At 44.4% G+C, this 22,030-nt stretch overlaps 1 protein-coding gene across 24 annotated transcripts in view; it reads left to right on the top strand.

Annotated features, from left to right (window-relative positions):
• Window positions 1-2,132: 2,132 nt before the first annotated feature.
• Window positions 2,133-22,030, top strand: part of PCNX4 (pecanex 4) — a 43,050-nt gene continuing 23,152 nt past the window's right edge. For 5 of the 24 annotated variants that reach the window (XM_070065090.1, XM_070065083.1, XM_070065078.1 and 2 more), the window contains exons 1-6: window positions 2,133-2,273; window positions 10,129-10,873; window positions 17,764-17,943; window positions 18,051-18,565; window positions 18,813-18,913; window positions 19,041-19,163. In XM_070065090.1, coding sequence (XP_069921191.1) covers window positions 10,185-10,873; window positions 17,764-17,943; window positions 18,051-18,565; window positions 18,813-18,913; window positions 19,041-19,163 — 1,608 coding nt within the window. In that variant the 5' untranslated portion in view covers window positions 2,133-2,273; window positions 10,129-10,184. Of the gene's footprint in view, window positions 2,686-2,985; window positions 3,042-8,219; window positions 8,339-10,128; window positions 10,874-11,783; window positions 11,806-17,763; window positions 17,944-18,050; window positions 18,566-18,812; window positions 18,914-19,040; window positions 19,164-22,030 lie in introns of those variants that run through there. The other 19 variants (XM_070065089.1, XM_070065077.1, XM_008271865.4 and 16 more) reach the window with 15 other exon arrangements.

The raw sequence follows: 22,030 nt of genomic DNA, 5'->3' as shown, positions 1-22,030 counted from the left end.
CTAGGATATCAATCACATGGGAAACTGCAGGTACCTCGATACTGACAAATTGGCTTCTAGTCTCTCCATCAGTTGAGACCAATCATTAAAGCTCACAGGGGCCACCTGAGGACTACTAATTGACAATTGGGGAGAGTGGAGGGAAGGATCAAACCTCAGGGAGAATGGGGACGTGGGTGGGGACCTGGTCTTTGTGGCTAGCCTGTAGATTTCCAGATCTGAAACAAATGCCTCATGAAAAAGCTAAAGTTTTGTTTTTTTAAAATGGGACATGGGAACTCTTATTTTATTAATAAACAGATATCTTAGTAACACATTTGAATGATGGGCAAGTTGGTTTCTTGTGTATAAAAATGCAGATACAAATCCAATAAAGGGGTTATAGCAAGTACATGAGAGATATTGTAGGTTGGGTTCCACAGCACTGCAATAAAGTGAGTAATCCAACAAAATGAGTCTGGAGTCATTCCTCCCAAACCCTGCTGCTGCATTACCAACTAAACTTAAGGAACATTCTAAATCTTTTGTTGTCATTTCAACAATGTTCACAGCCTTGGGATGGCACTGTGGTGCAGTGGGTTAAAGCCCCAGCCTGCAGCGCCGGCATTCCATACGGGCACTGGTTCTAGTCCTGGCTGCTCCACTTCCCATCCAGCTCTCTGCTATGGCCTGGGAAAGCAGGAAGATGGCCCAACTCCTTGGGCCCCTGCACCCACATGGGAGACCCTTGACTCCTGGCTTTGGATCAGCTCAACTCTGGCCATTGGAGCCATTTGGGGAGTGAACCAGAGGATGGAAGACCTCTCTCTCTTTCTGTCTCTCCTCTCTCTGTATAACTCTGTCTCTTGAAATAAATAAATCTTTAAAAAACAAACAAACAAGAAAACAATGCTCATAGCCTCTTCACCAGTAGAGGCCATCCTACGAAACGACTGTCTTTGCTCATCTCTAAGAAGTGAATCATCTGTTAAAGTTTTATCATGAGAATGCAGCGATTCCGTCACGTCTCCAGGCTCCAATGCTGCATTGAAAATCTGAGGTTTAATGAAGCCACCTTCATCAAGCTGCACCTCGCACCTTGGTGTGCCGGAAACTGCTTCTCTAAACCTCCTGAGCCAACCTCAAACTTTTCCTCTGCGGTTTTCTCACCCCTTTCAGCCTTCATAGAATTGAAGAGAGGGCCTTGCTCCAGATTAGGCCTTGGCATAAGGGGAGGTTGTGGTTGGCTTGATCTTTTATCCAAACCACTACAGCTTTTTCAGTATCAGCAATAATGTTTTGCTTTCTTATTATTCGTGTGTTCCCTGGAGTAGAACTTTGCATTTCCCTCGAATTTTTCCTTCGCAGTCAAACTTGGCTAACTGGCACAAGATACCTAGTTGTCCATGTATCTCAGCTTTTGACATGCCTTTCTCACTAAGTAACCATTTCCAGCTTTTGATTTAAAACACTTTTTCGAAGCTAGTTATTAACAGACCTACTTCCCACACCGCTGTGTGTCAGGGACAGTCAGAACACACGCATGTACAGATTAAGTTCACGGACGGACCCAGGCGCAATCCGTGCCATCCCCAATCACCACAGAAGGGCCCACTAATCACACCTCGCCATAAAAAAGGACAATAAGGAAAAAAGCTGAAATATCGCGAGTTAGCAAACCGCGACACAGACAACACAGCACAAGTTGTTGGGAAAATGGTGCCGACAGGCTCGCTCGACGCTGTGTTGCCACAACTTTCCATTTCTAATAAAATACAATTATTTGTGAAGCGACACAAAGTGGAGCGCAATAAAGCGAGGTTGTACACAGTCGCACATCTTCCAACCGAATAGGACGAATGCAGCATTCATTTGAAACGCGGTGACAGGCCGTGGCCGCCAGAGCGCAGACATCAAGATAGCGGGTCGCGGGGCACCCACACTTCCGGGGCTGGCAAAATGGCGGCGGCGCGCCTTACGGAACTACGTCACTACGTCACATCACCATGGCAACGACGCTCTGGCGTAGGGGCGTGTCCGGGTGAAAGGTCCGGCCGTGGTTTCGCGCCCACACCCAAGACGCGGTCGAAGGACCCGCGAGACTCTTACAGCGGAGCGGGGCCGGGTGGGGCGCTGCACCCCGCCTGCCCTGCCTCGCCCGGCCGGCGTGAAGCCCCGTCGGGAGCGCGCGCAGGTGTGGGCGGGGCCCTAGGCGGGCGCGTGCGTGACGCCGCGCCGCGAGCGGCGCCGGCCGGCGTTGACGTTAGCCATGGAGACGCAGGCCGGGGGCCCGGGTGAGTTGGTCGCGCGCCGGCTGGGTTTCCTGGCCTGTGGGCGGCCGCGGTGGTCTCGGAGCTGTTTTCGTGTGGTGTGGAACCTTTAGGTGTGAGGACTGCGCGGCTGCTTAGCCTGTTGAGCTGTAGCGTTTGTTCCTGTGGCCCCTGCGAAATGGAGCCTTGACGGAGGCTTGGCCGCGCGACCACCCGCTCCCCCCAGGAACTGGGCAAATTTCCTTCAGTGAGGCCAGGGCCGCCTTGCGCTTAAATAGCCACCGCCCCCCAAGCCGGATCCCCAAACTCTGTCCCAGCCTTCGGGTCGGATGTTGCTGTTTGAGTCCTCTGACTGCTTGGGACACCTGTTGGCGGCCCCTGTATTTTCTAGTTAAGGCGCTGCCTAGTCATCATTCATTGCTGCAGAAGATGCCAGGTAAGGGAACCTTTTCCCGAGAGCTTTATTGAGATATAATTCACATTCCGTGAGATTTACCCACTGGAAGTGTATATGGCACTGGTCTTTAGAATAGTCACAGAATTGTGCAGCCGAAAGCAATCGGTTTTAGAAACGTTGTGTTGTTGCCCCTAAAAGAAACCGCACACCTTTCAAGCCCTCAACGCCCCCCACCCCAAGCAGTTCCCATGATCTCCACTGGAGTTGACAGTTGGCCCTGGAAATGGAGACCCACCCCCCACGCCCCCAGCAACCAGCAGTGTATTTTCTGTCTCTGTAGAGGTGTTTCCTGTGCATCTTGCAGAATGCGACCCCTTGAGACTGGCGTGTAACAGGTAGCCATAGTGTTTGGGGGTTCATGCATGCCGCAGCCTGTCTGCTTCATCACTGACCGCCTAATCACACTCCATTAGGTGATGCCTCACATTTTATCCATTCAGCTGTTGATGAACAGTTGCATTGTTTCTAATTTGGGCAGGCAATATTTCTGCTGTGAATGTTTATGTGCCAAGTTTTTGTGTGAACATGGTTTCATTAACCTGTGTGCTTACCTAGGAGTAGAATTGCTGGGTTATATTGTCATGGGGGTGGTCCTTGGCTAGGCTCGGTCCGGGTTCTTGTCTCCATGCATGAAAGAAGTCGAGGAGGAAACGAGGTGTACAGGAAAGCAGGATTTACTTAAAGAAAAGGGAAAGGTGCGGGCTATCTTGTTATGGTATTGCGAGGCATAGGGGGTGGTGTCTGGCTGCGGCTTGATTGATCATTCAAAGGGAGCAGAGTTTGGTGCAGCACCTGAGTACTGCCCATTTCTGTGCCCTGTTTTGGAAATCTCAGAAGTGTCATGGTGTTAGGGGCACGGTGAGAGTAAAAAAACTGACCCTAGTAATTTTATTATTATAATAATTTAATGATATAAATGTCATGGGAGAGTCACTGTCTGCAGCCATTTTGGATTGTTATAGCTGATGCTAATTTCTTTTAATATTTTATTTATTTGAGTGGTAGAGTTACAGACAGTGAGAGGTAGAGATAGAGAGAGGTCTTCCATCTGCTGGTTCACTCCCCAAATGGCTGCAACGGCCAGAGATGTGCCTATCCAAAGCCAGGAGCTTCATCTGGGTCTCCCACGTGGGTGCAGGGGCCCAAGGACTTGGGCCATCTTCTACTGCTTTCCCAGGCCACACCAGAGAGCTGGATTGGAAGAGGAGCAGCAGGGACTAGGATGCGCGCCTATATGGGATGCAGGCACTTCAGGCCAGGGCTTTAACCCTCTGCATCATGGCACCTCCCCCCATTCTTAAATTTGCAACATTGTGAAACTTGGGGTTTGCACTGCAGGGAAGGGGGAGAGGGCTGGGACTGGTGCATGGAAGGCAGGTTTGGGAAGTGCACAGAAAGGGGGCTTGGGTGGTGCAGGTGGGGCTATGACGTGGACCAGGCAAGGCTGCTGTGCTGTTGGGAGGGCTGGCCTGCGGCAGTGCAGTGCTGTCAAACCTCAGTTCCTCTGCTAGCAGCCCACCTGCCCATATCAGTGTAGTACCCGTGTTTAGTCTCTTGAGGAATTGTGGCTGTTTACCAAAGGGACTGCACCATTTTATATTCATATTAGATGTGATGGAGGGTTTTAATTTTTCATGAGCTCGCCAGTGCTTGTTGTCTGTCTTCCTCCTTCCCCTTCCCCTCCCCTCCCTCCTCTTCTCCTCCTCCCCCTCCCCCTCCCCCTTCTCCTTTTTTTACTCATTTGTAAGGCAGAGAGAGAGAGAGTTCTTCCATCTGCTGGTTCACTCCGCAATGGCTGCACAGTAGTCAGGCTGAGCCGGGCTGAAGCCTGGAGCTTCTTCCAAGTCCTGCACATGAGTGTGGGGGCCCGAGCGCTTGGGCCATCTTCCGCTGCCTTCCCAGGCACATCAGCAGGGAGCTGGATTGGAAGTGGAGCAGGCAGAACATGAACGTGCCCATGTGGTGTGCCGGCATTGCAGGCAATGCTATATGTACTACGGCACAATGCCAGCCCCAGAGAGATGCTTCGTCTACCGATGAAGTTCTTCTATACTAATAGAAAATGAACAGTCTGATAGTAAAAAAGCAACATGAAGAGACAGTCCACACAAAGATAAAATAGCGTTTATTTACACAATACAAACGTATGCATGTAATGAATATTCGCAGAAAAATAGACAAGATTCATGAAAGATTCTATTAAAAAGTAATATTCAGAGATTCAGCAGCTCTTAGAAGTTAAAATGTGCGCTATGATAAATTGGAATGGATGCATTAGAAGATAGCAAGTAGTGAAAGAGCAAGAGCCGCAGTACAGAAATGCTCAGCCGTGTGTGACCCAGCATTACCTCACACTTGTTCCAACAGCTGTTATCAAACAAGAGGACAAGGATTGATGAGGATGTGGAGGAATTAGAACCCTGACTTGTACCATGGGAATACAAAATGGTGCGGCCACTATGGAGAACAATTTGGAAATTCCTCAAAAAACATTCAGAGAGCTGGATCAGAAGTGGAGCAGCTGGGACTCGAACCGGAGCCCATAAAGGATGCCAGCACTGCAGGCAGTGGCCTTATCCGCTATGCCACAGCACTGGGCTCCCCTGTTTTGTTAATTTTAAGGATGTTCAAAGTCTTAATTTGCTGATTTCTAGTCTGACTCTTTTAAGATGACTAATTCTCTTGGGGCTGACACGGTAGCCCAACGGGTTAAAGCCCTGGCCTGAAGCACCGGCATCCCATTTGGGCGCCAGTTCGAGTCCTGGCTGCTCCTCTTCTGATCTAGCTCTCTGCTATGGCCTGGAAAGGCAGTAGAAGATGGCCCAAGTCATTGGGCCCCTGCACCTGTGTGGGAGACCTGGATGAAGCTCCTGGCTCCTGCCTTCGGATCGGCACAGTTCCAGCCGTTGCAGCCATCTGGGGAGTGAACCAGTGGATGGAAGACCTCCTCTCTGTAACTCTGTCTTTCAAATACATAAAAGAAGTCTTAACAAAAAAAAGACTAATTCTCAAACTTCTTTAGCCATAGATTCCTTTTCAAGAAATATTCTATAGGACAAATCCTGAATCCTTCAAACTTTTTAAAAACATATATCCCATTAAAATAACTCAAAGTCACCATCCCACTTACCTCTCTCATGTTTCTGAGGATGTTTTTGTTTGTGTGTTAATTCATTATTTATTTGAAAGAGTTACAGAGAGAGAAAAGGAGAGAGAGAGAGAAATCTTCCACTCAGTGGTTCTCTACCCAAATGACTGAATGGCCAGGGCTGTGCCAAGCTGAAGCCAGGAGCTAGGAGCTTCTTCCAGGTCTCCTTGGGCCATCTTCCGCTGCTTTCCCAGGCACGTTAGCAGAGAGCTGGATGAGAAGTGGAGCAGCCAGGACATGAACTGGCGCCCATATGGGATTCTCACTGCAGGCTGTGGCTTAACCTGCTGAGCGGCACTGCCAGGCTCTGATGATTCTTAAGGAAACTTATGTTCTCTTCGTGCTTGGCCTGCTCTCACTCAGTTGTTCCTGCCCTTTTTTTTTTTTTTTTTGCCTTTTATCCCTGCTTTTCTACCTCTGCCCTTCTTCACTGTGAACTAGACCCTCCTTTCCTGATGATGCAGGAGATCAGAGTGTAGGATTGGGGGTGATGTTTGACCTAGTGGTTAAGGTACCTGCATCTTACATCTTGTAATGCCTAGGTTTGATGCCTGGCTCCGGTCCAGACTCCAGCTTCCCGCTGATGCAGACCCTGGGAGGAAGTGGTGATGGCTCAAGTAAATAGCTTCCTGCCACACACATGCGACCCCTGGATTCAGTTTCCAGCCCCTGGCTTCAGCCTCAGCTCAGCCTCAGCCATTGCAGACACTTGGGAGGTGAACCAGCACATGGGAACTCTCTCTCTCTGCCGCTCAAATAAAAAGAAAAGAAAACATTTTTAAATGTAGTATAGGGCAGGAAGCAAATTAAAATTGGACTTTTTTTTTTTTTTTTTTTTTGGACAGGCAGAGTGGACAGTGAGAGAGAGAGACAGTGAGAAAGGTCTTCCTTTGCCGTTGGTTCAACCCCAAATGGCTGCTACGGCCTGCACCGCGCCATCCTCCACTGCCCTCCCGGGCCACAGCAGAGAGCTGGCCTGGAAGAGGAGTAACTGGGACAGAATCTGGCACCCCAACTGGGACTAGAACCCGGGGTGCCGGCACCGCAGGTGAAGGGTTAGCCAAGTGAGCCGTGGCGCCGGCCAAAATTGGACTTCTGACAACTAAAATTCTCCAGAGGCAGGCGTTTGGCCTAATGGTTGAGATGGCACGTGAGATGCCCACATCCCAGCTGTGCTGCGTTTCCAGCTCCTGATGACACTTGTGTACCCAGGAAGGCAGCAGGAGATGACGAAAGTAGTTCAGTCCCTGTCACCCACATCAGAGTTCTCCAGTTGAGTTCAAGGCTCCTAACTTTGGCCTGGTCCACTCCACATTCTTACAGACTTTTAGGGAGTGAATGAGCAGGTGGGAGCTCTCTGTCTCTAAAAATACATACATACAGGCCGGCACTGCGGCTCAATAGGCTAATCCTCCGCCTGTGGTGCCGGCACGCTGGGTTCTAGTCCCGGTCGGGGTGCCGGATTCTGTCCCGGTTGCTCCTCTTCCAGTCCAGCTCTCTGCTGTGGCCCGGGAAAACAGTGAAGGATGGCCCAAGTGCTTGGGCCCTGCACCTGCATGGGAGACCAGGAGGAGGCACCTGGTTCCTGGCTTCGGCTCAGCACAGTGCGCCGGCCGCAGCGGCCATTTGGGGGGGTGAACCAATGGCAAAGGAAGACCTTTCTCCCTGTCTCTCTGTCTCTCTCTCACTGTCCACTCTGCCTGTCAAAAAATATATACATACATACATACATAAATTTTAAAAGGCATACTTGTTTGTGTAAAAAAATGATTCTTTAGCCATTTCCATCTCCACAGGAGAAACCCAGCTGTATTTCTCCCTCACGTTTATCCTGTTCCTGTGTGTCTTTGGGATACAATTGCTTTAGGCAGAATCTTCCCTAAGCCAACAGTGCTATCAATAAGTAACATTGCTTATTCCATAATAAACATAAACGAAGGTATTTTCCAAGTGTGTTAAAACAGGGAATAAACATTTATAACTTTAGAATGTTGCCTGGGTTCTTGTAGGGCTTTCATGTAAGGAAGAGCTGTGCACAGAAGAGAAATATTTACAGTTAAAGAACTTCCTAACAGTTTAACAATGAGGGGAGGTGGCGCCAAGGTCTAGTTCTCTCTCTCCTCCTCTCTCTCCTTCTCCCTCTCCATCCACTGGTTTACTCTCCAAATGCCTTCACCAGGGCTGGGATCCAGTAAGTCTGCATGGGTGGCAGGATCCCAGCTACTTTGAACAAGCCCTGTTGCCTCCCAGGCTCTGCATTAGCAGAAAGCTGGAATCGGGAGCCAGAGCTGGGACTCAGGCCCCTCTGAGACCAGATGCAGGCGTCCTGACTGCTAGGCCAAGTACCTGTGCTGCTTCTACACAGTGACCCCAGAACCTTCCAGGATGCCCACTGCTCTCTGCAGGCTGAGACCTGACCGAAAGACTATTTGGAGATGGCTTAAACTTCGCTTTTCTCTTCTAGCAAACAAGCAGTTCGCTGAGGTAATTTTTCTAGCTCATGTTGTGTCAACAGCTGTTTTTCAGAATAAGCTGCTGAGTATAAGGAAGAGTTGGGCTGACAAGAGCCATGTTATTTGATACTTACATTATTGTGGCCCTGACATGAAAATAATTTAGACCGAAGCCTGTACAGTTTCCCTTATTATTTCCTGTTTCCCCAGTTCTGGTGATTCTGGAAACTGATAACAGGGACTAAAAGGTAAATTACTAGGTGACTTGCCCATGGTAACATATCTAATAATAAGAGTCATCAACTTCGGCATTTAACTTAGTCTTAAGTTCCTGTTCATTGTTTTTCTAAATACATGTTGAGCTGCCAGTGTCCGTGTGAACTTTTATTGAAATGCTACTTATTTGAATAGGATTGACTTTTTAAATTGATGGAAAATGTTATATTTACCATAATTATCAAGTGGTTTGAATGACACTTTTTTTTTTTTTTTTTTTTTTTGACAGGCAGAGTGGACAGTGAGAGAGACAGAGAGAAAGGTCTTCCTTTGCCGTTGGTTCACCCTCCAATGGCCGTCGCGGCCGGCGCGCTGCGGCCGGCGCACCGCGCTGATCCAATGGCAGGAGCCAGGAGCCAGGTGCTTTTCCTGGTCTCCCATGGGGTGCAGGGCCCAAGCACCTGGGCCATCCTCCACTGCACTCCCTGGCCACAGCAGAGAGCTGGCCTGGAAGAGGGGCAACCGGGACAGAATCCGGCGCCCCAACCAGGACTAGAACCCGGTGTGCCGGCGCCGCTAGGCGGAGGATTAGCCTAGTGAGCCGCGGCGCCGGCTATGAATGACACTCTTAATATTTCTCTTTTCCACTTCTATTTCCAATTGAATTTTGGGATTATAGAGAATATTCTTATTTTATACAGTGGGGGTTGGCAAACTGTGACTGTCAGGCAGAGCCTGGCCCACAGTCTATTTGGGTGGATATGTACAGTGAAATTTTGATTTAACACACCTACTCAGTATCCTTTTATTTAGGGCCAGTGTTGTGGTGTAACAAGTAAAGCCACCACCTGAGACGCTGGCGTCCCATATGGGCGCCGGTTCTAGACCCAGCTGCTCCTCTTCCAGTCCAGCTCTCTGCTATGGCCTGGGAAAGCAGTAGAAGATGGCCCAAGTCCTTGGGCCCCTGCACCCATGTGGGAGACTTGGTGCAGCTCCAGCCATTGCGGCCATTTGGGGAGTGAACCAGCTGACGGAAGACCTTTCTCTCAGTCTCTCCCTCTCACTGTCTGTAACTCTACCTCTCAAATAAATAAATAAAATCTTTTTTAAAAAAATCCATTTATTTATTGTATTGTCTATGGCTGATTTTGTGGTATTTCAACAGAAACTGTATGGTTCATGAAATTTAAAATATTTACTATTTTGGCCTTTATAGAAAAAGTTTGCTGACTCTCATGAGAGGGAAAAATTAAAGAACAAAACAATAAAACTTACTGGGGAATGACCAGTTAAACCGCTGCAGGATTGAGTTAAAAGTACTGGCCTTTTGAATTTTCCTTAACCTCAGAATCTAAAACTGTGAGTTAATATTTAACACCAGATGTTAAGTTATAAATACATTAATAAAGAGTAACGGTTTTTTAAAAAAACTAATGTATATTTTGCTTAAAGCAACTTAGAGCACAATGTGTCAGCAGTGGGAGGAGCCTGAGAAGTGAAGTTACACATCCTGCCCTTGAGAGAACTAAGGTGGTAGCGGACCGGCAGGTTTTCTCCCGGGGCCTTGGGAAGGACAGTCTCACCCGGTGACTCTCTCTCTTGCAGCACCCGCCGCGTTACAGAAGAGGATGCGACCTTGCGAGTGAGCGGCGGAGGGCAGCATGAGTCCCGATGCGCCTCTGCTCAACGACTACAAGCAGGACTTCTTCCTGAAGCGCTTCCCGCAGACCGTCCTCGGAGGCGCGCGACTCAACTTAGGCTACTGCGCACCTCCGTACATATACGTCAATCAGATTATCCTTTTTCTGATGCCATGGGTCTTGGGTGGGATCGGGACACTGGTGTACCAGCTGGGCGTCCTGAAGGACTACTATGCAGCAGCACTTTCAGGCGGGCTGATGCTGCTCACCGCGTTCATCATCCAGCTCACGAGTTTGTACGCCAGGAACAAGGCCGTGACCGTGGAGAGAATGCGAGCCACAGGGATCATCGCAGAGGAAGATGAGTATGAATTCACAAGCTGTGCTGGTGCCGAGACTGTCAGATTTCTGATTCCAGGCAAAAAATACATAGCCAACACAGTGCTTCACTCTGTGCTTGCTGGGTTAGTGTGTGGTCTTGGAACGTGGTATCTGCTCCCGGATAGAATAACCTCGCTGTATGGCAGCACAGGAGGCACTGTTCTATTATTTGTCTTTGGATGGCTGACATTATGTATAGGAGAGTATTCATTAATTGTAAACACGGCCACAGAGACTGCGACTTTCCAAACTCAGGATACTTACGAAATCACTCCGCTGACGAGACCTCTTTACATTTTGTTCTTTGTTTCCGTGGATCTTGCACACAGGTAAAAGCCTACCAGATACTTTACAGTTTGCATTGTTTTTAGCTGTACACGATAAGAGAGCTCTCCTTAGTATTAAAAACATGAATCTGGATTAAAAATCATCAGGAGAAAACCATAGAATGACTGATCTCTGAAAGTGAATTTCTATAAAACATTTAAAGTTAAACTTTACTGAATAGTAAACAAAAAAATCCTCTTTAAGATAAGCAATTGTCAGTTCTGTGTTTCACTTTAAATAAGAAGCTTTGAATCTTTAAGATAGTCTGACTGAAACCTGTGAAAAGTGAGAGGAGCCCGGCGCCGCGGCTCACTAGGCTAATCCTCCGCCTTGCGGCGCCAGCACACCGGGTTCTAGTCCCAGTCGGGGCACCAGATTCTGTCCCGGTTGCCCCTCCTCCAGGCCAGCTCTCTGCTATGGCCAGGGAGTGCAGTGGAGGATGGCCCAGGTGCTTGGGCCCTGCACCCCGTGGGAGACCAGGAGAAGCACCTGGCTCTTGGCTTCGGATCAGTGCCGTGCGCCGGCCACGTCGGCCATTGGAGGGTGAACCAACGGCAAAGGAAGACCTTTCTCTCTGTCTGTCTCTCTCACTGTCCACTCTGCCTGTCAAAATAAATAAATAAATAAAAGAAAAAAAAGAAAAGTGAGAAGAAATTTCTGTAAGAAGAGATGAGGAATTTAGAATTTAAACATAAATATTATGTGCAGATCGAGTAGATTTAAGATGAGTAGAAAGCTTATATCTAATTTTATTATAATCACGATATACAGAAAGACATATTTTTAAGCCAACTTGTAAACCTAAAAATAGAAAATAAGTTTTATTAACAAACATATTTGGTGACAAAAATGTTTGATAATTCCTTTTGTTTGCCTTTTCTAAATCTGACTTTTCTTTCTCTATTTCTATAGATTGCAGCTTTCTCTTTCTCAGGTTAGTGTCCAGGTAGAAATGTATAGGAATATTGTGAACTAAATGTTGTGTCCCCAAAATGCATATACAGAAGCCCTACACTGCAGTGTGATGGAATTGGGAGATGTGGCCTCTGGGAGGAAATCAGGCCCTGAAGGTGGGGCCTTCCAGAACTGTGAGAAAATAAATTTCTGTTGTTAGGCATCTAGTCCATGTTATTTTGTTATGGGTGTCCAAGCTTGGCACCAAAAATGTGGGCAGTTCTGCTGTGACTACCTAAGGGCGTGGAAATGGCTTCCATTAACCAGGTTAACCAGGTAATAGGTAGAGGCTGAGTTATAACGTGCAAGCTAGAAACGCAAACGTTGAGGTAAGTCTCTTAAAGTCTCAGATGGACGTGAGGAACCTGTTATTGGAAGCTGGAGGAAAGGCAGTCCTTGTTAGAAAGTGGCAAGAAACTTGACTGAACTGTGTTCCAGTGTTCTGTGGAAGACAGAACTTGCTAGTGATGAAATTGGATAGTTAGGCAAGTCAATGCTGAAGCAGCATGTTGAAGGAGTAACTTGTTTTCCCAGATTGCATATAGTAAATGCAACAGGAGAGAGATGAATTGAAGAAGGAATTGTTGAGTAAGCAAGTGATCAGACCTTGAAGGTGTGGAGAGTCCTCAGCCTACGGACACTGCAGAACACGAGAAAGCACTTCTGAAGAGAGCAGCACGGGGTTGCCTGGATGATTATCCCCTGAAGTGCCGCTGGGGTTCTGTAGCTGAAGCACAGCCAGCTTGCAGTGAAGGGGTTGGAGGTGGGATGGAGTAAACACTCTCAGATTGCCGCAGTTTGACAAGACAGGATAACAGAATTACTCCGCTACAAATACGCACAGTTCTCCAAGAAAAGACCAAAGCTAATTCGGAGATCATCAGGGCCACTGCCATCGTTTCAACGGCAAGATGCCCTCCACCTGAAGTCCTGTGGGCAGAGCCGCTCTTCAGAGCAAAACCCCTGCCTGGCGCTGTGGAGGGGATTCTGCCACCCTAGGAGCCTAGAGAGCAGAGAGTGGAACCAGACCTGAAGATCTAGTGGAAGCTACCCTGCTAATTTTGGACTTCTTGACGTGTCACCCCTTCCTTCTTCCCTGTGTCTCCCTTCTGGGGTAGAAATATCTCTCCCGTACCTGTCCCACCATTGTGTTTTGGAAGCACGTAACTTGTCTGCTTTCACAGGTTAACCTGCACAGGAATTTGGCCTCAGGAAGCATTGTACCTCGAGTCATACTCACGTCTAATTTAGATGGTGTTCAGATGAGACTTGGACTTCAGACTTCAGCGTAATGTTAGTGTTTGGAGATGAGGTGTTTTGGGAGGTAATTTGGTTGTGAAGGTGGGGTTGTTCCTTATGAGAAGAGACACCAGAGATCTTGATCTCCATCATTAAAGAACGTAGCAAAAAAGATAACCATCTGCAAACCAGGAGTAGAGCCCTTCCCTACAACCTGACCGTGCTGTCGTCCTCATCTTGGACTTCCAACCGCCAAACTGTGAGAGAATAAATTTCTATTGTTCAAGCCTTCCAGTCTATGGTATTTTGTTATGGCAGCTCAAGTCAAGATGAGGCATTTAAAAACATTTAGTTTGTATTGATAAAATTACCTCTTGAGTATCTATTTGCTGTTCCTTAATGCTTATTTATTTATTTATTTATTTTTAAGGCAGAATTACAGAGAGAGAGAGAGAGTGTGTGTGAGTCTTCCATCCGCTGGGTTACTCCCCAAACGGCTGCAGTGGCAGGAACTGGGCTGATCTGAAGACAGGAACCAGGAGTCTCCTCTGGTCTCTCACATGGGTGCAGGGGCCCAAGCACTTGGGCCATCTTCCACTGCTTTCCCAGACACAGCAGGGAGCTCGATCAGAAGTGGAGCAGCTGGGTCTCTAACCAGCACCCATTGGGACGCCAGCACTGCAGGTGGTGGCTTTACCTATAGCTATGCCAAAGCGCCGGCCTATGCTCCTTAACTCTTAATCTCCTCTAATTATGTTACATTCAAAGACCAGGGCACACTGTAATACTCACATAGTTCTAATCAAATATGTAATGGGAGAATTAATAGGAAATCATTTTATAATTTGTTTCATAATACCATTACACTTTACTGAGATGATATTACAGTTAGTACTTTATTTTGAAAGGTCAGCAGTAAAATTGAAATACGTATTTATAGGAACATAATCTCTTTTTAAAAGATTTCAGTCGGGGGGGGGGCGCTGTTGTGGTGTAGTGGGTAAAGCAGCTGCCTGCAATGCCAGCATCCCATATGGGCACCGGCTTGTGTCCCCGCTGCTCTACTTCCATTCTGGCTCCCTGCTGGAGGCCTGGGAGGGCAGCAGAAGATGGCCCACATGATTGTGCTCCTGCCACCCACTGGAGACTTGTTCCTGGCTCCTGGCTTTGGCCTGGCCCATTCCCAGTCATTAGAGCCATCTGGGGAATGAATCAGCAGATGGAAGAACTCTTTCTGTCTCTCCCTCTCTCTTTGTAACTCTGACTTCCAAATAAATAAATCTTTAAAAGATTTAAGTTTATAAAATTATTATTTTCAGAGTGCAGGTTTTTGAGTTACTATTGCACTGTGCCATTTCCAAACTCAGAAATTATACACTTGCTACAATGCATCTTTGCATTTGAAATGATATCACATGTTCTTCAATTTTTAAGCAATCTCTGCTAGTTTTTATTTTAATTTTTAAGAAATTTATTTGTTTGAAAGAGTCAGAAGAGACAGAGTGATCTTCCATCCGCTGTTTGACTCCACAAATGGCTGCAACAGTTGGGGCTGAGCCAGTCCAGATCCAGGAGCCTGGAACTCTTTCTGGGTCTTCCATGTGAGAGGCTGGGGCTCCAGTACCTGGGCTGTCTTCTGCTCTCCCAGGCACATTAGCAGGGAGTGGGATTGGCAGTGGAGCAGCTGGGACCCAAACCAGCACTCAGATATGGGATGCTGGTGTCACAAGTAGCAGCTTAACCTACTACACCACAATACCATCCCTTACTATCCAGTTTTAGTGGTTAAAGTTTGATAATTATAAATGTCTTTTATTATGACTAAAGGAAATGGTGAAAGTAGCCCATACATGTGTTTCTTTTCTTTTTTTTTTTTTTTTTTTGACAGGCAGAGTGGACAGTGAGAGAGAGAGACAGAGAGAAAGGTCTTCCTTTGCCGTTGGTTCACCCTCCAATGGCCGCCGCGGCCGGCACACCGCGCTGATCGATGGCAGGAGCCAGGTACTTCTCCTGGTCTCCCATGGGGTGCGGGGCCCAAGCACTTGGGCCATCCTCCACTGCACTCCCTGGCCACAGCAGAGAGCTGGCCTGGAAGAGGGGCAACCGGGACAGAATCCGGCGCCCCGACTGGGACTAGAACCCAGTGTGCTGGCGCCGCAAGGCGGAGGATTAGCCTAGTGAGCTGGGCGCCGGCCACATGTGTTTCTAAAGAAGAAAATAATAGATTTACACCAAAAAAAACTTGAAATTCATTTTTTAGTAAATTCTACCTTGTGACTAACAATAATAATGAACTGATATGATCTTTATGCAGTAGGTGTGATCATGCAGCCAAATGATGTATGAAGTGTCTATATTCTTCCAACGTGGATAGTTCTCATGTATATCAAACTTTTCCTAGTTTTATTTCAGAGGATGTAAAAGAAAGCTGAAGAGCACCCAGTGTAGTAAAATCTTTTCCCCATTCTTCATCCTACCCAGTATAGTATGCAGTAATCCTTTTAAAGGATACTTCTGTGTATTTTAATTTTCTCAAAGACAGCACTGAATCCATAAGTGTTTGCTTATTGTCAGGGATTATTTGAAAGGATACTAGACATTTAAATAATCTGAGTCACTCTAAAGTCTGTTTTCTTGGCATGTGGGTCTTTGTGTGCAGAATTTGAAATATTTTTATGTTAGGTTCAAAGCAAAGTTTTTTTCTTAAGGACTGATTATTTTTTTAGCCTAGAAAATTATTTTTCCATGATCAGAAACATTGTATGTAAAGAAGAATCTTAGCCACAGTAATCCTCTATGGGGCTGAGTCATATATAACAGAAGAGTAGAATAATCACTGTAGGAGCACAATCACAGTGTTTGGTTACTTCAGTCACACACATCCTTGTCAATGCCATTGGCGATTTTTTAAGAACAAAAAGATTGAGAGGTAGACACTGATTTTGGTAAAATGTTTCCTGAGTATACTTTATTTTTACATGAATTATCCTTTCCTTAGGCATGTTTGCAAGAAAAATGTTAACCTTTAAAAAAATTGTACAAATCTGCCTGTTTTCCTTGGCCTTTCTGTGGCTTTTTATGTGTGGTTTGGTATTCTGTTCTGTTACTTGAGTGTTTTCTTCCTAGAATGGAAATTCTATTTTAAAATTATACTATAGAAAGTATTGTTCTCTAGTTTAGCATCACATTGTTAACCTGTGTACATTAATTCTCTGCTGATAGTAATTTGAAGGATGTACGTTATGAGCAAAGAGTAGTAGCTGACATAGCCCTGGTATCTCTGTGAGGTAAACATGTTATGCTAGTATTACAGCCATTATTTGCTCCAGGGCAGTCAATATACACAGCAGGTAATTATTGCAGAAGTTGTCTTTTTCCTTATTGGCTTTCCACAGCTCAGGTATTCAAGTAGAATTAGATTGTAAGTTTTGATCTAGTTTTCTCTTTTGAAAATTGTTTTTGGAACCCCACAAACACTCTGATATTACTGGTCTCTAGACATGGTGTTTGGGTACCATTATTCCAAAAAATTAGCAACATATTGATAATGTTTTTTCTTCTATGCTTTAAAATTTTGTTAAATTATTAGAACCAATTTAATGATGCTATTTTTATTTTTAAAAAAATTTATTTGGAAGATAGAGTTACAGAGAGAGGTGGAGACAGAGAGAGAGGTCTTCCATCCGCTGGTTCACTCCCCAGATGGCTGCAGTGGCTGGAGCTGCGCCAATCTGAAGCCAAGAGCCAGGAGCTTCTTCCAGGTCTCCCACGTGGGTACAGGGGCCCAAGGACTTCAGCCATCTTCCACTGCTTTCCCAGGCCATAGCAGAGAGCTAGATTGGAAGAGGAGTAGCCAGGACTAGAACTGGCACCCATATGGGATGCCGGTGCTTCAGGCCAGGGCTTTAACCTGCTGCACCACAGTGCCAGCCCCTAACAATGTTATTTTTAACTGGAAACGTGACTGAGTTTTTTCCATTTAAGGTAGAGGTAGTCTCTAGTTTATGACTAAAGAGATTATATTGTTCAAGTTCATGTTCTCACACCCATACCATTAGTTATACAAGATAGAACAGTATTATAAATACTCGTTAAATTACCAGGATAACCCACAGAGATATAAATATAATCTTAAGTTTCTAACTTCTGATATTAACTATTCTGACTTCAAATTCTGGGATCCAAGAGCAGGACAGTGCAGGATTGAGTAATAGGGAGAAAGAAATGTCTCTCCTTGCCAGCTGTTCATGTATGAATGTCAGTAAGGCTTTGCATTTCCCACAGGTAATGGCAGTTTTAAATTACAGAATTTTGAATTCTAAGGAACTGTTGGTAGAATTTCGACCAGTGTTGTAGTTTCTGTATTTAGGGGAGAATATCTTTGCTGTGGCCTCCGTTCCGTTTTGCAGATCTCCCTGTGTTCAGTTATTACTGTTCAGTAAAGCTTTGCGTGACTTCCTGCTCCTGCACATGTTGGGATTCACGTATTTTCTAAAGGCTACTTTAGTAGTAACTGACGAGGGCTGTTGCTGTTACAGGAGAAGGCACAAGGTCACAGTGTGTGTTGATGTTTGTGAGTTTGAATTGGGACCTGTTTTGTAAGTGTTCTTTCAGAGTATGTGCTGTTTCGTTCTTCTTGCAGAAGAATCTCTTCTACATACTATTTTGCATGATTTTAAGTGTTTTCGTTTTCTCCTAGGTTTATGGAAAATATTTCAGCTCTTGGACAAATAAATCAGATCCTACACATCTTGTTTGTGTTTTTACCCTTCCTGTGGGCACTTGGAACTCTGCCCCCACCTGATGCATTTCTCCTCTGGGCGATGGAACAAGTGTTAGAATTTGGCCTTGGAGGTTCATCCATGTCATCCCGCCTGTGGTACGTTCTAAGAAAAAATATTGATGATATATGTAACTGATTCTTGAAGGACATTTTTCACTCTAAGTGCATCTCTTCTTCCTCTTTTTTTTTTTTTCTCTCTGCAGGTTGTTAGCAATGTTCATCATCTCTGTTGGAACAGCCGTAATATCCTATTTTATTCCCAGCTCTCTCGGTGTGGTGCTTTTCATGACTGGACTTGGATTCTTACTGAGCCTTAACCTAAGTGGCATCGGTTTGTTCTTCATACACAGTGTGAACAGACGCAGAGTTGAAACCAAATCTCAGGCTTTAGCCAGTAGTTCTGAGAGACAGTTTACATGGAAAGAGTGCCTTTTCTACTTCGTTATGTTGGCCCTGGCCCTCTCAGAAACCAGTCTGCTGCATCACTTTGCTGGTTTCTCACAGATTTCTAAAAGCAACTCCCAGACTATGGTTGGCTATATCTTGATGATCTTACTTATGATACTGTGGATACTTAGAGAAATTCAAGGTGTCTATATCTTCGGAATTTTCCGAAACCCTTTCTATCCAAAGGATGTGCAAGCCGCGACTGCGTTCTTAGAGAAGCACACGAGGCTCACAAGAATTGGTGTTGTCAGACGGATTTTGCTAACCCTAGGTAAGAAGATCCGACCTGCTGCCCTTGATATGAAAAACCATATCTGGGAAGTGTTGAGAAATACATTAGAATCCCCAAGATTGTGTAATATTTTACTGCATACAAGTGTTTGTTTTGATTTTTCAGATATTAGTTTCTCCTGTTAACTGCTTAAATGTGCTCATAGAAGAACCTCATATTTGCCAAAAGAGAATATGGTAGAAGGAATTACATTGCCTTAATTTATCTTTTTTTGTTTTGTTTTTAGTGTCACCTTTTGCTATGATGGCATTTCTCTCACTGGACAGTTCATTACAAGGGCTCCACTCCATATCTGTCTCCATTGGATTCACAAGAGCTTTTAGGATGGTAACACTGACATATACCTAATTATATTTTCCTGTTACTAAATTTCATTACGATTTTGTTTCATTCTGAGAATTGGCTTAGATGATGAAATTCTATCTAATAGAAGTGGATGATTTGTATCCTGCAGGTGTGGCAGAATACCGAGAGTGCTTTGCTTGAGACAGCCATTGTATCCGGTGTGCACCTGCTGAGCCCCAATGCAGATTTATGGTGGAACACAAGCCTCAATACTGGAATCAGACTCTTATTGGTAAATACATTTTAACAGCTCTATTAAGATGTATTTTACAGACCATAACATTTATTCATTTAAAGTATGTCACTTAGTGGTGTATATTCAGAGTTTTGTAGCCACCTACACATTTGAGAACATTTTCCATGTTCCAGAAAGAAACTGTATACAGGCATATCCCAAGGGTATTCCAGGTTCAGTCCAGAGCACTATGATAAAGTGAATCATAAAATTATTTGGTTTCTCAGTGCACAAAAAAGTTACATATATATTATATGGTGGTATCTTATATGTGCAGTAGCATATCTTTTTTTTTTTTTTCAAGATTTATTTTATTTATTTGAAAGAGTTACAGAGAGAAAGAGCGAGAGGGAGAGTGCTTCCTTCCACTGGTTCACCCTCCAAATGTCCTCAGTGCCCGAAGCTGAGCTGATCTAAAACTAGGGAGCTTTTTTCCACAGGGATGCAAGGGCCCAAGGATTCGGGCCATCTTCCGCTGCTTTCCCAGGTGCATTAGCAGAGAGCTAGATAGGAAGTGAAGCAGCTGGCTCGAATGGTGTCCATATGAGATGCCAGCTTTAACCTGCTGTGCTACAGTGCAAACCCCCATAATAGCATATCTTTAACAAAAGTATAAACCTTAATTTAAAAGTACTATATTGCAAAAAAGATACTAATGATTATCTGAGCTATTGGGAAAATAGTATCAGTAGACTTGCTCTTTGCAAGATTGTCACAAACCTTCAATTTGTAAATAGCACAAATTTGTGAATTGCAATAAAGCACAAAAAATAGGCATTCCTCAGTCCAACTCTGTATACCATCCCCACTCATTCCAATTTCAGCAACCACTGCTATACCTTCTATCTCTGGACTTGCCTATCCTTTGACATTTCAAATGAATGGATTTACATGATATATGGTTTTTTTTTCATCTGGCCTCTTTCACTTTTGTTGGCAAGGTTCATTCATGTTATAGCATATATCATTACTTCTGTCTTAGTGCCAATGTTTCCTTATGTAGATACATCACATTTGATTCATTAATTCATCAGACGGTGGATATTTAGATTGTTTCTATTTTTGACTATTAAAGTGAATATTGTGAACATATGTGTACATAATTTATATGTGCATATGTTTTCATTTCTCTTAGGCATGTATTCTTAGGACTCTGATTATATAATAACTCCATGTTTAATGCTTCAAGGTACTGCAAAAGTATTTTCCAAAGTGGCTTCCACTACTCTGGGTAGCAGGTGGAAGCCAACTTGGATTAAAATTTCACTGAGAGTAATCTAAAAATGAATAATCTGTATCTACATAGTTGAGAATTCACAGTACCATGATTATAATTGTATATTAATGTTATACTAATGTTTTACGAAAGGTCCTGTTCAGATCCAGGGAGAGAGTCTTAGTGGTTTTTATGAGCTTCGAAATACATTTTTCTCATTTCAGAAAAAAAGAAAAAAAAGTAAATTTCACCTTTTACATTCTTATCAAGATATATGAGGATCCCAATTCTTTTGTATCCTCACGAGTACTTGTTATTTTATTTTTGCATTATAGTCATACTAGTGAATGTGTCTGTTCAAATTCTTTGTCCATTTTTATTTGAGTTAGTTGTCTTTTTATTGGTGAGTTGTGAGAGTTTTTATTGTGGAAACAAGTCCTTAGACTAATCTGTGCTATATGTTTCACATTCTTCACAGTGTCTTTTAAAGTACAAAATTTTTAATTTAATGAATAATTTATCTGGTTTTATTTTTTTAAGATTTATTTATTTGAAAGACAAGTACAAAGAGACAGAGAGAGAGAGATCTTCCATCTGCTTGGTTCACTCCCCAAATTGCCACCATGGCTGAAGTTGAGCCGATCCAAAGCCAGGAGCCAGGAGCTTCTTCTGGGTCTCCCACATGGGTACAGGGTCCCAAGCACTTGGGCCATCCTCCACTGCTTTTGCAGGAGCATTAGCAGGGAACTGGATCAGAATTGGAGCAGCTGGGACTTGAACCAGTGCCCATATGGGATCTTGTTTTAGAACTAATTGATTTTTAGTGGGTTCTTAGAATGTTCTGTAAGATCATGCTTGTGTTTTTGTGTCGTTTCTAACAAACACAGCTTACTAAAAGGTCATGAATGTTCACTACTAAGAGTTTTATAATTTTAGCTCTTACATAAGCATCTATGCTCTACTTTGAGTTCATTTTTCTATATGGAGTGAGGTAGGATTCCAAGTTTATTCTTTGCATACAGATATACAATTGTCCTGGCATCTTTACTGAAAAGAGTGTTCTGCTCCCAATGACTTTCCATGACACTTTTATAAAAAACTCAAGTGACCATACACGTTAGGATTTATTTCTGGGTTAATCTAAGTTCTTTTTCATTCTTCTCTATGTTCATCCTTTCGCCAGTACCGCACTGTCTTGGTTCCAGTAACTTTGTGGGAGGTTTTGAAGTTAGGTAGCTTGAGTGCTCCAGTTTTGTCCTCAGAATTGTTTCAGCTATTCTGGGAGCCTTGCATTGCTGTTTAAATATTTATTCTACTGTCAGTCTATATAAGAAAGCCTCTAGTGCTTTTATAGGAGACACCTCAGCTCTGTAGATCAATTGGGGATTATTGCCATTTTAAAATATTAATTCTAACTAATATTCAGTCTTTAACACTCAAATTAATTCTTATGATCCATAGACATGACTCTGTTTCCCTTTATTTGATCTTTACTTCAGGAGTGTTTGGTAGCCTCAGTGTACACTTCTTACTAAATGTATTCCTGACTGTTTATTCATTTTGGTGATTTAAATTGTCTTCTTAATTTCATGTTTTGGCTTGTTTATTGTATAGTGTAGAATAGAACCTTTTTTATATTAATCTATCT

This window comes from Oryctolagus cuniculus, chromosome 20 (genome assembly GCF_964237555.1).
Source record: "Oryctolagus cuniculus chromosome 20, mOryCun1.1, whole genome shotgun sequence".
NCBI classification, from domain to species: Eukaryota; Metazoa; Chordata; class Mammalia; order Lagomorpha; family Leporidae; genus Oryctolagus; species Oryctolagus cuniculus.
Note: the sequence above shows the minus strand (reverse complement) of the source record. Positions and strands in the feature narration are given on the sequence as shown.